Here is a 15,246-nt window from a genome sequence, read left to right on the forward strand (position 1 = left end):
AGAAGGATGTCTTGCTATGAGGTTTTCTTGGAGAAAGTGAGTGGACTCTAACCCTGCTCTGAGCAAGCCCTGTTGGAAAGGCACCCCCTCATTTCTTTCTGAAGCTGTATAATGCTTTGTTCAGTAAACTTTTCCTTCTGGGCTCCATCTGCTTTGTTCAAATGCCTTTGCTACGCCCTTTCTCTTAATTCCAGTGTGGTGTACGGATCTAGGAAACCAGAGTCCAAATCCCCATTCATCCATATAAATCTCGCTGGGTGACCTTGGGAGAATCACTGTCTCTCAGCCTAACCTACCTTGCAGGGTGGTTGTGAGAGAAAAATGGGGAGAACTGTGTGTTTCACCTGGAGGTCCTAGGAGGGAAGGAGGGTTCTAAATGTGGTACAATAAGCAATACATTTGGGGAACGCGTTTTGAACTGCAGCTTTTTGCTGTATTTCTGGAGTGAGCTCTTGTTTGTGGGTAGCTAGACTACATCTCTCATCATCCCATCTCCCATCTTCTACCTAGACTACATCTCCCATCATCCCTGACCATTGGTGCTAATGTGAACTGGAGTCTACAGATCTGGAGGCTGCCAGCTTGGCTGTTGTTGAGCAGGATCAGCTTTTCTTGACCTTGGGTACCCAGATGTTGGACTACAGTTCCCCTCATCCCTAGGTGTGTCCAGGGCAGCTGTCTCCCAGCTCCATCTGGTACACAGGATGAGGCCCTCCCTGCCCGCAGACTGTCTGGCCAGAGTGGTGCATGCTCTGGTTATCTCCTGCTTGGACTACTGCTATGCGCTCTACGTGGGGCTTCCTTTGAAGGTGACCTGGAAACTACAACTAATCCAGAATGCGGCAGCTAGACTGGTGACTGGGAGCGGCCACCGAGACCCCATAACACCGGTCTTGAAAGACCTACATTGGCTCCCAGGACGTTTTTGAGCACAATTCAAAGAGTTGGTGCTGACCTTTAAAGCCCTAAACAGCCTCAAAGGCACAGTATACCTGAAGGAGCGTCTCCACCCCCATCGTCAGAGGGCCTTCTGGTGGTTCCCTCACCTGCGAGAAGCCAAGTTACAGGGAACCAGGCAGAGCGCCTTCTCGGTGGTGGCGCCCGCCCTGTGGAACGCCCTCCCACCAGATGTCAAAGAGAAAAACAACTACCAGACTTTTAGAAGACATCTGAAGGCAGCCCTGTTTAGGGAAGCTTTTCCACCTAAACATTAGGAAGAACTTCCTGACAGTAAGAGCTGTTCGACAGTGGAATTTGCTGCCAAGGAGTGTGGTGGAGTCTCCTTCTTTGGAGGTCTTTAAGCAGAGGCTTGACAGCCATATGTCAGGAGTGCTCTGATGGTGTTTCCTGCTTGGCAGGGGGTTGGACTCGATGGCCCTTGTGGTCTCTTCCAACTCTAGGATTCTATGATTCTATAATGTTTAATAGACCACTGTATTTTAATACTTTGTTGGAAGCAGCGCAGAGTGGCTGGGGAAACCCAACTAGATGGGCGGGGTATAAATAGTAAATAATAATTATTATTATTATTATTATTATTATTATTATTATTATTATTATTATTATAGCTAGCAAGATAAGGGATGAAGGGAGTTGTAGTCCAAGATCTTTGGGCCAAAGGCTAAGAAAGGCTGAGCTAGATTATTCCCCGAATCCATCTCAGAGAGAGAGAGAGCAGAAAGGAAGACCTCTGCACACCATGCACATAGAAACACTTTTTATTAATTTGTTAATAACAGATAAGCAATAGCATAGTGATATTTTCGTCATGCTAAGGCCCCTGCCCCCCGCTTTTTTCCTTCTTCCAGTGTGCCTGGGCGGACGAAGGGGGTCAGGGAGGACAGAAATCATGCAAGATTCAACAGAGAGCTCAGCAGAGGGCACAGCAAGCCATCTCACTCGACAGTTTACAAAGTTATTTGTTTCGTTTAAAAAATAAAGAATATACATGTAGGCAGAAAGAACACAATCCAGTGTGGTTTCTACATAAAAAGGAAGGGAATCTCACAGGAAGCCACGGGGAAGGCCTGCGACTGAGATCCGGTGTAACGCCAGTGGCAAGTTGTCATTGCTATGTTTGGGGAAGACTACGCAATCCCGACTGCGATTTCTACAGCGGGAGAGTTATTACCCCCGGTTCCGACAAGGGAGGTGGATGGACACACACCTAGGTTATTTCCCCTAGTGGCCAAACGCAAAGCTGAAATCAACTGAAAGGTTTATTTATTGCTGGTCAGTGAAGGGTTGCAGAGTGATAAGGAAGTTACAAGGACAAGTGAAGGATGAGGAGGTCGTGTATTTACAGCTGAGAGATGGCAAGCTGATGGCCAAAGGATGACGCAAGATTGGGGGTACCTTGGCATCTCGAAACAAAAGAGAAAATTGGGGGGGGGGGATTTAGCATGGAGGGGAAGGTGAAAGACAAGAGGCTTGGACTGCAATCTTGGCCTACCAGTCTTTCTTCAAGACCCCAAATGTTTCTCCAGGTTTGAGTCTTTATGCTGGAATGCAAACATCCTCTCCGGACGTGGCTGTCCAAGCACCCTAATTCAACAGGTGCGGCGTTATCATCACTGGGAGCCTGGTCTCCCCCCCAAAAAAGGGGTGCACTTGTTGCATTTCTGCACAGGCTGAAGGCAGAAAACTTCTGAATGTGGCATTCGTAGTCATCTTCCCAAAGCCCTTTGGCCTGTTTTTTCTCAGGATTGCTTTCCGCAGTCTCCAAACGGACCTTGCAGGTGTGATAAGGAAGGAAACGGGAGCACATGCAGAGAGATGAGCGAGGAAGGAATTTGCTCAGGAGGTGGGGAAAGGAGGCCTTGCCCTTACTCCTCTCCCAAGCTGGGAGGAAGAACGGGAATCTCAGCTCGGTCTGGGATGAAATTATGCACACTGCTTTGTTTTCTAACTGCGTGCTCTCTGACTCTGGGTTTGCACCCACAATCTCAAAACGTTTAAAGCGCTGATGCAGAGATTCCTCCACCAAAACTTCCAAAGGGTGGCTGGATTTGAAGATTTTGCTTTCCCAGCTCACTTTTAACGCTCTTCCTGATCAGTTCTGCAGCAATATTTGAACCCAGGAACTCTCCCACCTTGCCAGCCTCAGGAACTGCTCCGATAGGCCGATACCATGTGCTCTCTTGTTGTCCCAATATTTCGATTAAACCCTTTCCAAGTGAGCTAAAATGTAGGGACCTCTGAGCAAAAGCCGTATGTTAAAAATGTTAACTGGGATGGATTATAATAGCTAACATGCTGCAGCTAATGAATGCTGGAGTTGAAGTAACAGTGAGTTATAGCAGCTTTTGCAAACCCAGTCCCTCCAGATGTTTTGGAAGGCAGCTTCCATCAGCGCAACCAAAACATCTGGAAGGCACCAGGCTGGCAAAAGGAAAGTTATAATATTTCTTTATTCTCTCCCACCCACCCCCATTTTTTTAATAGGAAAAAGTGACTTCTGGAAATATATGCTCAATATACACACAGAGATACACATACTACAAACCATCACAGGCTGTTACTGGGTGGTTACCTCTTCCCTGTAGGCTAACTCACACAAATGCTAAGCACAGCTGCTAACACACACTACGTTTTAGATGAGACTTGCATCTGCACCCCACAGGTCGCTATTCTTCAACTGCAAAGAAAGCTAATTTATCCGACGAGTCAGCGTGCTCAGATGCTACAAGTCAGGACCCTGGACACTGTGGACTTTATCTCCTGCTCCTGTCTGTGTGCAGGGGGTCAGCGAGAATGCCTTGCCTTCGCTCACCAGACATTTTGGCCTATGACTCCCATCAGCCCCAGAGGGCTCAGCTGTGCTCCCATTGGCCACAGCAGTCCTACGGCCAGTGCTGGAGCCGATGGGAGTTGTAGTCCAAAGCATCTGGAAGGACTCGACTTGGAGAAGGCTTCATTGCTGTTTCGAGCTGCCACCCTGCACTGCTTCTGTGCCCTTCTGAGGTCTTGGGAGGGCTTCCTCCTGTTTCCTGAGGCCCTTTGGTATCTCTTGATGAAGACGCTGTCCCCAAGAGAGAAGGGGCCCTTTGGGTAAAGGGGTGATATCCCCTCTCCCTGCTTGCTGGAAACCTCCCCGCTCTCATAAGGGCATCAGAAGCCCTGCTGGATCAAGCCAAAAGGGAGCCCGGGCGTCCTGGGGACCCCAGGGGCCAACCAGATTCCCTGACGTGAAGTCCATAAACAGGCCATGAACACAGCAACGCTCTTCCCCACCTGCAATTGCCAGCAACTGGGGTTCAAAGGCAGGTTTTTGCCTTTTGTGCGATGTCGGGACTCATCAGCACTACCCGCCTGTCTGGGGGGCAGAGGGAAAGAAGCCAGTTGCTCTGTGGGGGCCACCAGAAATTGCTGGGGGAGGTTGCCCGCAGGCCATGGGTTAGCCGCTCCTGCTCAGCACACTTACCTGCAAATAGTTCCACTGAACTCAATGGGGCTTACTTCTGAGCAGCCTCTGAACAGGCCTGCACCGCAAGGGACCAGGCTGCCCAGGGCACCCTCTTTTCAGGGGAAAGCTAGAATGAGGAGAGGGCAGAACCGGGAGCATAGCAGAGGGAAGACAACATTAATCTCGTCTCAGGCAACAGGGTTCAGCTTCTACCAAGGCAATCTGCTCTGCACGTGTGATTTTCCAGCAGGCATAAGGAGAAATTCAGGGAGTTTGGGATCTTTTGCGACACGCACCAGGCGAGTGGGGAGGAAGGCAGAGATTTATCTCCTAGGGCTCTGTCCTCCATTTAAAGATGTCTGAGCCGACTAACTGCGTGAGCTTTTAGGTGCCAATTAATAGGCTGGAAAACGAAGAGGTGCCAGAAGAGACCTGCTTTAGCCGAAATCCCATGGGAGTGAGTGCCAGGAAACGGGGGACGGAAGGTATAAGTATAGCATTTCTCACAAACTACTAGAGGGGTGGTGTTAATATGTTTTAACAAGGCACTGGGGTTCACTAGAACGGCAATCAGGGGAGGGGAGATGAGGGCAAAAAATAACCGAAGAGCAGTCTTTGATTACTTGGAGAGCGAAGAAACAGCAGAGGAAAAGGGAAGAGGGAGCCGCAGGTAGGTTTACGACTGCATTTCTGCACGGAGCATCCACGGAAACCAACAGCAGAAAAGTAACCTGCAGGAGACGAAGGGAAGGGGAGAGAGAGTTTGAAAAATGACTATTGATGAAGCTCTGGAGAAGGACAGGAAGCAGCAGAAGAGGAAACATGTTACATTATATGAACTGCCCTTTGATCTCTGGATGAAGGTTGGTATGGAAATATAATTAAGAAATAAATAAACCAGAAGTGAAAGGCTCCACTTCCTGGAACCACTGAACGATTTGCGGTTTCTCCATGTGCATCTCAACGATCAACGCTCTGGATGTCCCTTAAACCAACCTTCTCCAACTTGTTGTATTCCAGATGTGCTGGAGGGGCCATGCTGGCTGGGGCTGGTGGGTTGTGATTCCAAAACATCTGGAGGGTACGTCACGGTTGCAAGTCGCTTTGAGCTGCCTTGCGAAAGATGAAGCGACTAACAAATTTTATAAATAACAATAACAAATATTTAGGTCGGGGAAGGAGGGTTTAAATCAACCCCTCTCAATGTAATGCTTAGGCACTTTCATTGGTAAGGAAAGGCCCAAACCAGCTGTACTGTATATATATGCTAGGGTGGATTTGAAAGTCAGGTACGGATCCAGAAGGCAAAATCCAGCTTCTGCTCTGAAGGCAACAGGATGGCTTTGAGCAAATGTATTTGCAGAATTCATTTAAACCATGTTTATGTTCTCTGCACTAAGAGAAAATTGCAAAACAATTCATAGTTCAGATCATAAGACACAATATTTGGGGGGGGGGAGAGGGGAGAGGCCCAGAGAACAGCCAACAACATCTATCACTAAGTTACTGGGCAGTTATGAAAATAAAGTACTAAAGGACTATGATTGTATAAATGCGTACAAGGTACTCTGGGGTTTGCACATTAGCCGTTCATCTCAATAAGGTTGCAATCATCCATTTTGTTTCTAACTCTAACCACAGTTTATTGTTATGTCCAAAAAGGTGTAACTGTGTATAAATGCCAGCAATTGGGAAACACTGGCCTGTGAGTGCTCCAGTTGGAGAGCAGCCTTTACCAAAGGTGTCATGGGCTTTGAAGACACTCAAACTCGGGTAAAGCTAAAGCTAAAGGGACCCCTGACCATTAGGTCCAGTCGTGGCTGACTCTGGGGTTGCGGCGCTCATCTCGCTTTACTGGCCGAGGGAGCCGGCGTACAGCTACTGGGTCATGTGGCCAGCATGACTGAGCCGCTTCTGGCGAACCAGAGCAGCACACGGAAACGCCATTTACCTTCCTGCCAGAGCGGTACCTATTTATCTACTTGCACTTTGACATGCTTTCGAACTGCTAGGTTGGCAGGAGCTGGGACCGAGCAACGGGCGATCACCCCGTTACGGGGATTCGAACCGCTGACCTTCTGATCGGCAAGTCCTAGGCTCTGTGGTTTAACCCACAGCGCCACTCGGGTGTACTCGAACTCAGGACGCAAGGGAGAAGCGTGCTAAGAGGAAGGCACGCTTGGCAAATCCACACCATGATCAACTCCCACCCAGAAACCAACGTCCCCACTGTGGAAAGACGTGTGGATCCAGAACTGGCCTCCACAGTCACTTTTAAAACCATGTTTATGGAAGACAATCTTACTCAGCTACGAGTGATCACCAAAGAAGAAGAAGGAAGAAGAAGCAGCAGCTATGTATTATTGAAACAACACTGGATCAAACCATGGTTTCTGACCCTGGCTTGTTTGCGGTTCATCGTTTACCCTCCCCTCCGTTTGTCCTTTCGAACCTTACAATAATTTGTGGTTAAGTGCAAATTAGGAAGTGGATGTTTCCAACTTCTTCCTTGTAGCAACAACTCCCATCATCCATGACCTCAGCTGGCTGGGGCTGATGGGAATTGGAGTCCAACAACATCAGGAAGGCAACCGGTTCCCCATCCCCGCTCTAGGTTAAGCCCCGGACCTGCCCAAATCTGCAAGGCTTCACCCCTGACCTGCCCAAGCCCACCAAAATCCACCTCAGTTGCCAGGCTGAGCCGCAAAATCCTCAGTAGGCCTCCCCCAATGGGTGCTCTAAACTGGTTCTTGGCTCCTCTCCTTGATCCACTCAAGTTCCTCCCACTTACTACTCTACTTAGAGTGGGGTGAGGAAACAGGAGTATATGTAGGTCAGGCATGTCCAATCGGTCCATCGCGATCTACCAGGGGGTGTCCCTGGTCATGTGATCCTGATCGACACCCTCCCAAAAAAGCTCAACAACTTTGGTCAATCCAATGGGTAGATCACTGTCAGTTTTTTTTATGGTGGGAGTAGATCGCAGTCTCTTGGGAGCTGGACATGCCTGATGTTTGTGAATTGAAGAGATTTCAAAGGGAGGCAAGCATAGGTTGTCCTTACCTAGAGATGGAGTTTTCCGATGTGATATCTTTTGGGGTTCTGACTGCTGTGAAGTTGCGCTTTGGCTGTGAGACTGCAGGAGAGGGAAAAGGAAGAGGGGGTCCTTTTAAGAACGGAGAAAGGGTGGCAAAAATGTATAAAAACGACCTTGGTCCAGTATATCTGAAGGAGCGTCTCCACCCCCATCGTCCATCCTGGACACTGAGGTCCAGATCCGAGGGCCTTCTGGCGGTTCCCTCGCTGTGAGAAGCCAAGTTACAGGGAACCAGGCAGAGGGCCTTCTCGGTGGTGGCGCCTGCCTTGTGGAACGCCTTCCCACCAGATGTCAAAGAGAACAACAACTACCAGACTTTTAGAAGACATCTGAAGGCAGCCCTGTTTAGGGGAGCTTTTAATGTTTGATGTATTACAGTATTTTAATATTTTTTTGGAAGCCGCCCAGAGTGGCTGGGGAAGCCCAGCCAGATGGGCGGAGTATAAATAATAAATTGTTGGAGATGTGAAACAGAAGGTATGTTCTATCATATGTGGTGGGATTGTAAGAAGGTAAAAGCCTACTGGGAAATGATATATAATAAATTGAAGAAAACATTACAAATAACTTTTGTAAAAAAAACCAGAAGCCTTTTTATTGGGGTTTTTAGGTCAAGACATACCAAAAGAAAAGAGGACTTTATTTATGTATGCCACTACTGCAGCAAGAATGTTGATTGCACAAAATTGGAAGACTGGAGAAATACCAACTAAAGAACAATGGCAAGAGAAGTTGATGAACTATGCAGAACTGGCAAAAATGACAGAAAGACTAAAGGAATTCTGACTGTGAAAAGTTAAAGTGCGGCTTAAATTCACGAACTTACAAAAATGGGCTTTTGCGATATTGCTGCTGAAACAGACATACAGTAAAACAGAACAGGTGTGAGTGCCGGCCGAATTTTAAGGGAGCAGCTTATATTTGGGTATTGTCTTTTCTTCTTTCCCTCCCTTGAATTTTAAAGGTGCGGCTTATATCCGGGTGCGGCTTATATCCGGGCCAATACGGTATATGGGAAAACATCACCTGCTGAACTTGTCAGCCAGCATTAAAAAGCACAGGAGGCCGACAAAAGTGGGAAACAGATATTTGGAAACTTTGCATCTTTGCTCACGAGGGAGGAAACAAAACCCAGGGTGTACCTACTAGTGACTTGGTGGACTTTCTTTGCCGAAGTGCCATCTCCCTGGGAATCTTTGGGTCCTCCGATTCTGCAAAAGAGAGACGGCCACGATTAATCCACAGTCAAGAACAAGGCAAGCATAAAAACCAGATTAATTGCCAGGAGATCATAGAATTGTAGAATTGGAAGGAGACCCCCAAGGTCATCTAGTCCAACTCTCTGCAATGCAGGAGCCACAAGCTAAATAATCCCTGACAGACGGCCACCCAATCTCTGTTTAAAAATCTGCAAGGGAGTCCACCACCTTCTGAGGGAGTCTGTTCCACTGTTGAACAGCTCCTGCAGTCGGAATTTCCCCCCTGATTTTTCGTCGGAATCTCCTTCCTTGTCATTTGAAGCCGCTGGTTTGCGTTCCACCCTCTGGAGGAGCAGAAAAGAAGCTTGCTCCATCTTCCTTTCAGATTTCTGAAGATGGCTCTCATTTCTCCTCTTTCCCAGGCTAAACGTACCCAGCTCCTTCAACCGTTCCTCATCAGGCTTAGTTTCCAGACCCTTGATCGTCTTGGTCACCCTCCTCTGCACACCTTCCAGCTTCTCAACATCCTTCTCAACATGGTGTCTTCCCACATGCCCCCTTTGGAACTCTGATGTTTGTAGTAGTTGCTATGATTATTTTAATATATTGTTTATTAATATCCTTCCTAACCTGTGCTAGCAAGTTCCTTTACTTAGCAGAGTTTCACATTCCCCCTTTAAATACACAGCGGATAACTGGTTGCAGGCTTGTTTAAGCCTCTCACTATTAAGTTCCTGGTAAATTCCTTTATATCCATCTTAAAAGAATAAACACACTACAATCTTGTGTAAAGTACAGTCATACCTCGGGTTACAGACGCTTCAGGTTGCATTTTTGGGGGGTTATTGACCACCGAAACCCAGAAGTACCGGAATGGGTTACTTCCGGGTTTCGGCGGTTGCGCATGCGCAGAAGCGCTAAATCATGCTTTGCACATGTGCAGAAGTGCCAAATCGCAACCCGTGCATGCCCAGATGTGCTGATGTGGGTTGCGAACGCTGCGGGTTGTGAACGTGCCTCCTGCACAGATCACGCTCACAACCCGAGCGTCCACTGCATATTAAAAAAAGTTTACTCACATTCAGTTCACAGTTGGATCCCTGAAGGCAGACTTAGTTACCCAGTAATCCCAGTGTCCTCTGTTGGCTGGAACATCTCTAGCTAAACAGAACATCTCTAGCTAAAAAGCTGTTCCAACGATGGAGGAACTCAAAGAGAGAGAGTGTGTGCTATGTGACTTGTCCTTTCGTTCCCTGGACAGGTAAGGTCACGCCCACCTCTAGTCACATGCAAAGGAAGGATGCTCCAGCCAGGAGGAAACAGGAAGTTTTCCACTGGCTGGACCAAACATCCCCCTGCATGTCCACTCTAGGAAAACAAGGAATGTTTGTACTTGACTGCTGCTTATGTATCACACCCCACAATATATACTGCCTAATTTTCAAGAAAAGGCAGCAAATGAATCAGCAGCTTATCTCCAGAATATGCTCCCCAAATTAGAACAGGATCATTCATAGCTATGCTAAAAGCTATTTTAGCAGCTTGTTAAATCAGGCAAAATATAAATCCCACACACCTCTGCACTCTGGAAGGAGGGGCAAAGACTCCATGCTTAGGGGCGCAGGTGAAATAGCGAACTCCAAAGACCGAGCCATCGTGTTTTCCTGTGGGCTTGTCAAGTTCAATGCCAAACCAGTAGCCTGGAGAGGGGGGGGGGGAGAAAAACATGCAAATTAGTCAGAAATGCAGATTTTTAAATTACTGTTGCTAATTCCAACAGAGACTAGGACTTCGTCTCACAGATTTCAAAGGGGACTCCCTTCCACATCAGTAACGCTGAGGACTACAACCTTAATCCCGCAGAATGCTTTGCAATCGGCGTCCTCGTTTGCACTCTCCCAAAAGAACAACACATGAGGTAGACCACTGTTACTCCCATTGTCAGAGGGGTGAAAGTGAGAGTGATCTGAGGCCACGCAGGGAGATCACAGCAGAGCCAGAACTTGAACTCAGGGCCCTGAGCTCGAATCAGGACTCCTGGGGTTATTTTTTTAATGCTACCGATCCAAAGTCTGCACGTCGGTCTCAATGCTCTGCCCCACCCCCTAGACAGGATCTTAACTCCTCCGGTGGAAATGGATTCCCAGATCACCAGCTCTTGGCTTACCTGGGGCAAAATCTGTCTTCCCGTAGAAACGAATGATGCCTTGCTTCTGGCCTGCCACCAGGACGTGGTCCCCGATCTCAATCTTCAGTCCTTCACGGTCCAGGCTGCCAACAGATAAGGACTTCTTCCGGAGAGCTGGACAGAGCAGACGGGTGGAGAGAAGCGAGATCTGGATGTTTTAGTTTGCTACATGTTATGTACTGAGTTGAATAGGATCCAGAATGCAGCAGTCTGGTTGGTCCTAGAACAATAGGCTCCAGAATGCTGCAGTCTGGTTGGTCCGCAGGAGCCACCCAATCCAGCTCCAGGTGGAAGTGAATCTGCAGCCTGATTGGCCTACAGGAGAATCCCAGAATTAGCCAGTCATGTGGGGCCCATTGTGTAAATAATGTATATAAAGCAGACATTCTGGGGGAACTTCCATTCCTCCTCACCACTATGAGCTGAATAAAGAGCATGAAATCCACTCTCAGAGTCGAGAGTGAAACAGAGTGAAATATACTCAATTTCACTACATAACTTATTTATCTTGTTTTATTTATCAAATTTCTATCTCGATTAAAATAAAAAATATTTTAAACCATCCAAAAACATGGCGAACACCTGAAAACAATTGTGGCGGATTCCGACGACATATCCAGGTCTATAATTTTATTATGTCTGTTGTTTGTAAAACTATCTGTATTGAATCAAAGTTGGAAGTGTCAGGAGGTCCTACACACGAGTAGGAAGCCAGCAGAGAAACATGCCCAACTGGCATGTTCTGGTCGTTCTTTCAGGAGATTCAAAATCTTTCTCCAGCCCAAACATCACAGCGACGGATACCAAGAGCCATCAGCAGACTTCAGGGTCAGCAGAGTACTGGCAGTCAGCGTTCAGACTCAGAAGCGCAGCTTTTTGGCGAAACTACATTTATTTACATATACACACTCGGCGCATCGCAACTCCGCTCCTTCCTCTTGCTCATCAGATAGCAAAGAGAGAGAACAAAAGGACAAATTTCCTACATCACAGAAACACAGCAATAAAAATATCCTGTCTCCGTCGCTTCCCACAATGTGGAATGAAAACATACACCGTCGTGGGATAAACACAATCCCGTGACTGCAACACGGGAAAAGAATCCTAACAGGAAGGGACCACAAGAGTCCTCTAGTCTGACGTCCTGCAATTCAGGAATCTCAACTAAAGCATCCACAACAGGGGCCCCTCCAACCTCTGCTTAGAAGGAGAGTCCACAATGAAAGAGAGTCCAGCTCACCTTTCTTGTCCTTGTCTTTTTCCTTCCGGCCCTTTGCGGTCATGCGGGAAAAGTCCATGCGGGGGGTTCGTGGGGTGGAGGTCACCGACGAAGGCGTCTGATCGGTGGCTTTGGTGATCTTGGACACAGAAGCAAACACTCCTGGGAAGGGCAAAGGGGAAGGAAAACCGGAAGCCCAAAGTTTACATGGCGGGTAAGAACTGTGCAAACAACAACAACAACATTTTATACACTGCCCATCTGGCTGGGTTTCCCCAGCCACTCTGGGCGGCTGCCAGCCGGATATTAAAAACACAATACAGCATTAAACATTAAAAGCTTCCCTAAACAGGGCTGCCTTCAGATGTCTTCTAAACCTCAGATAGTTGTTTATTCCTTTGACATCTGATGGGAGGGCGTTCCACAGGGCAGGTGCCACTACCAAGAAGGCCCTCTGCCTGGTTCCATGTAACATGGCTTCTCGCAGCAAGGGAACTGCCAGAAGACCCTCGGAGCTGGACCTCAGTGTCCAGGCAGAACGATGGGGATGGAGACACTCCTTCGGGTACACTGGACCGAGGCTGTTTAGGGCTTTCAAGGTCAGCACCAAGACTTTGAATTGTGCTCAGAAACATCCAATTAGAACCATTTAGTTTAATCAATTCAAAAAAACTTGCCAGCTTTTCAAAATGGCAGTCATTTATGTCAGGAGCTCAGCCTACACTCAAGTAGGACCCTGGGAGAGACACATGCCCGACTGGCATGTTCCTTCCCTCCTGGTCGATCGTTTGGGAGCTTCCAAAGCTTTCTTCAGCCTGAACATCACAGCGACTGATGCCAACCGACACCGGCACACTTAGGGATCCACAGAGTTTGCACAGCATTGCATAACAGACCTCAGCAACTCAGCATTTTGGCTAATCTACTTTATTTACATCTAAACACACACGGAGCACTGCAAGATGGCTCCCTCTCTCTCTAGCATCAGACAGCAAAGAGAAAAAGAACAAAGGACAATAGCCCCACACAGTAACTGTAGTAAAGTTGGTACTGTTCAGAAATCATTCCTTGGTCAAGTAAAAAGAGTGAGGCCTTGTGGGAACTTTATCAGCCACAAGGACCCTGGGAAAGAAGTTGTGTTTCTTTAAACCCTAGACTAGCTGGCTCCTTGGCGTGAAAGGTTTATTGGAATAAAGGAAGCCTTGATTTAATGAAATGCTTGACACCTGGGTCTCAGGGTGTGAACATCCCCCCCCCCAACGATGTTATCTGTCCTTGAAGTGCTTGGGAATGCGGATCTGGATAGTTTCTACGGAAGGGAGTAAAACACTTTGATTTGGGTCCTTCATTCTAAATTGACCCAGCTGCCAAGGGGTAGATTGATTGACTAGCAAGCCGGTCATTGGTGAGTTTAAATATTAATTAAGACTTATGATTGGCTTGAGAGTTACGACGCCAAGTGCGAATTGTGGATAAAAGACCAGGGAATTGTTTGAGAAGTTGCTCTCTGCCTTTGCTTGCTGCAATCCGCAAAGATGCCCGGCTGTGATGTTCCACCTAATAGCCGTCGTTTCGTCTTTTGAAATGGAGATCTACAAGAGCCTTCAATTTGCGGACTTTGACTATCCTATTTGTGTTTAACTTTGTGAGTATGTAAGTTAGTTAGACTATGCAATGTCTTTATTTTCTTGTCTGTAAGTTTCAAAAGAAGTGCCTGCTATTTTAGCATGTTTTCTGTTATTCTTTTAAAATAAATTTTTAAAGAAGAACCTGTTTGGTTTATGTGCCTTTCCGGGGGAATAGCTAATTCCTAGCCTTACGCTTGGTTACGCTCTACCGTAGAATTTCTGCCTGCAAGTCTGTAAATACAGCTTGTGGAGAGGGGATAGCCAGTAACAACGGGTCACAGCCTTCTCCCTGGGTTGTGGTTCTGGGTCCCCGGGACAGAGGGAGTGGTGGCAGCCCTACCGGGAGGATTTGGTTCGGTGTTTGAAAAAGTGAACCCGCCTGCCAGCCTTGTTCAAGAAGCCTAGTCTGGCCGGAGAGCAGAGACAGGTGAGGGAGGGGCAAGCGGCTGGGGGCGGAAGTTTACTACAGTAACACAAACATCCTGTCTCCGTCACTTCCCACTCTGTGGAGTCAAAACATACACTGTCATGTGAAAGACAACAATCCCATGACTGCAATCATGGAGCAGGAATTCTAACAATTTATACTTCCAGCAACCCCCTGACACCCCCTTCTTAGCATCCCGCTAGGAAATCCCACTCCCCCAGGGGGCTCCCCACTTTGGGAGCCCCTGGCCTAGAAGGTGTGTTCTGGGGGAAACCCAGGAGTTATATTCTTCTACAGATTTGATATTTGTGTAGTTGACTTGGGCGACTGCTGGATTTGAAGGCAGAGGAGTGCCGGTGTCGAGTGGGCATAACCCCACTTTAGATTACCGTGTTTCGGAGGGCAGATAAAGTAACGGATTCCTCCCACGCTGCCGTCGTTCTTGCCGTCCGGCTCGTCCAGCTCCACGCCCACCCACTGGCCGCTGGCAAATTCCGTCGTGCCGCAGAAACGCAAGGTGCCCAACTGCGGGGAGGCATGGCGAGATTGGGGAAACAAGACACAAAAGAGGAAGTCACCTTATAAAAAGGAATTGGACCACTGGCCCATCTAAATTAATATTGTTGGCCCAGGCTGGCAGCAGTTTCCCACGCTTTTGAACTGTTACGGAAATCACATTGGGGGGCACATCTTTAAAGTGGTTACAATGTTACAAATATTATGCCCTTTGACTTGACAGCTCTGGGAAGATACCTATAAGTTTGTAGGAAATCCATACTTTAAGCGATTCTCCTCATTCCAGCGCCATTTTAACGCTGAAAGAAAGGTGAATTTGGGCTCCATCTCCGTCCATGAACCAAGAAGCAGGAAGTCACGCGGGCAGCAGGAACAGGGCACCCTGCCATAATTCCCCAAGCGTGAGAGCACAGACATGGCCCCCCAACCCAGGGAGTGACCAAGGGGGCAACAATAGACAGTTGAGCAAGTCAGGTGTTCTGAAAGCCCATCTCCAGCCAAGTCCTGAAGGCAAGGAGAGTTTCATTGTTCTTCCAGTGATGGGTACTTAAGAGGTGTTGGGAAAGG

The 15,246-nt window shown here is 47.8% G+C and overlaps 1 protein-coding gene across 1 annotated transcript in view; it reads right to left on the reverse strand.

Moving 5' to 3' along the window:
- Window positions 1-1,702: 1,702 nt before the first annotated feature.
- Window positions 1,703-15,246, reverse strand: part of CLIP3 (CAP-Gly domain containing linker protein 3) — a 38,384-nt gene continuing 24,840 nt past the window's right edge. The window contains exons 8-14 of the mRNA XM_028741812.2: window positions 14,553-14,688; window positions 12,130-12,270; window positions 10,869-11,003; window positions 10,278-10,401; window positions 8,649-8,713; window positions 7,469-7,541; window positions 1,703-5,136 (exon numbers count right to left, since the gene is read on the reverse strand). Coding sequence (XP_028597645.2) covers window positions 5,082-5,136; window positions 7,469-7,541; window positions 8,649-8,713; window positions 10,278-10,401; window positions 10,869-11,003; window positions 12,130-12,270; window positions 14,553-14,688 — 729 coding nt within the window. The 3' untranslated portion in view covers window positions 1,703-5,081. The remainder of the gene's footprint in view (window positions 5,137-7,468; window positions 7,542-8,648; window positions 8,714-10,277; window positions 10,402-10,868; window positions 11,004-12,129; window positions 12,271-14,552; window positions 14,689-15,246) is intronic.

The sequence above is a fragment of the Podarcis muralis genome, chromosome 7, assembly GCF_964188315.1.
Source record: "Podarcis muralis chromosome 7, rPodMur119.hap1.1, whole genome shotgun sequence".
In the NCBI taxonomy this organism is placed as follows: domain Eukaryota; kingdom Metazoa; phylum Chordata; class Lepidosauria; order Squamata; family Lacertidae; genus Podarcis; species Podarcis muralis.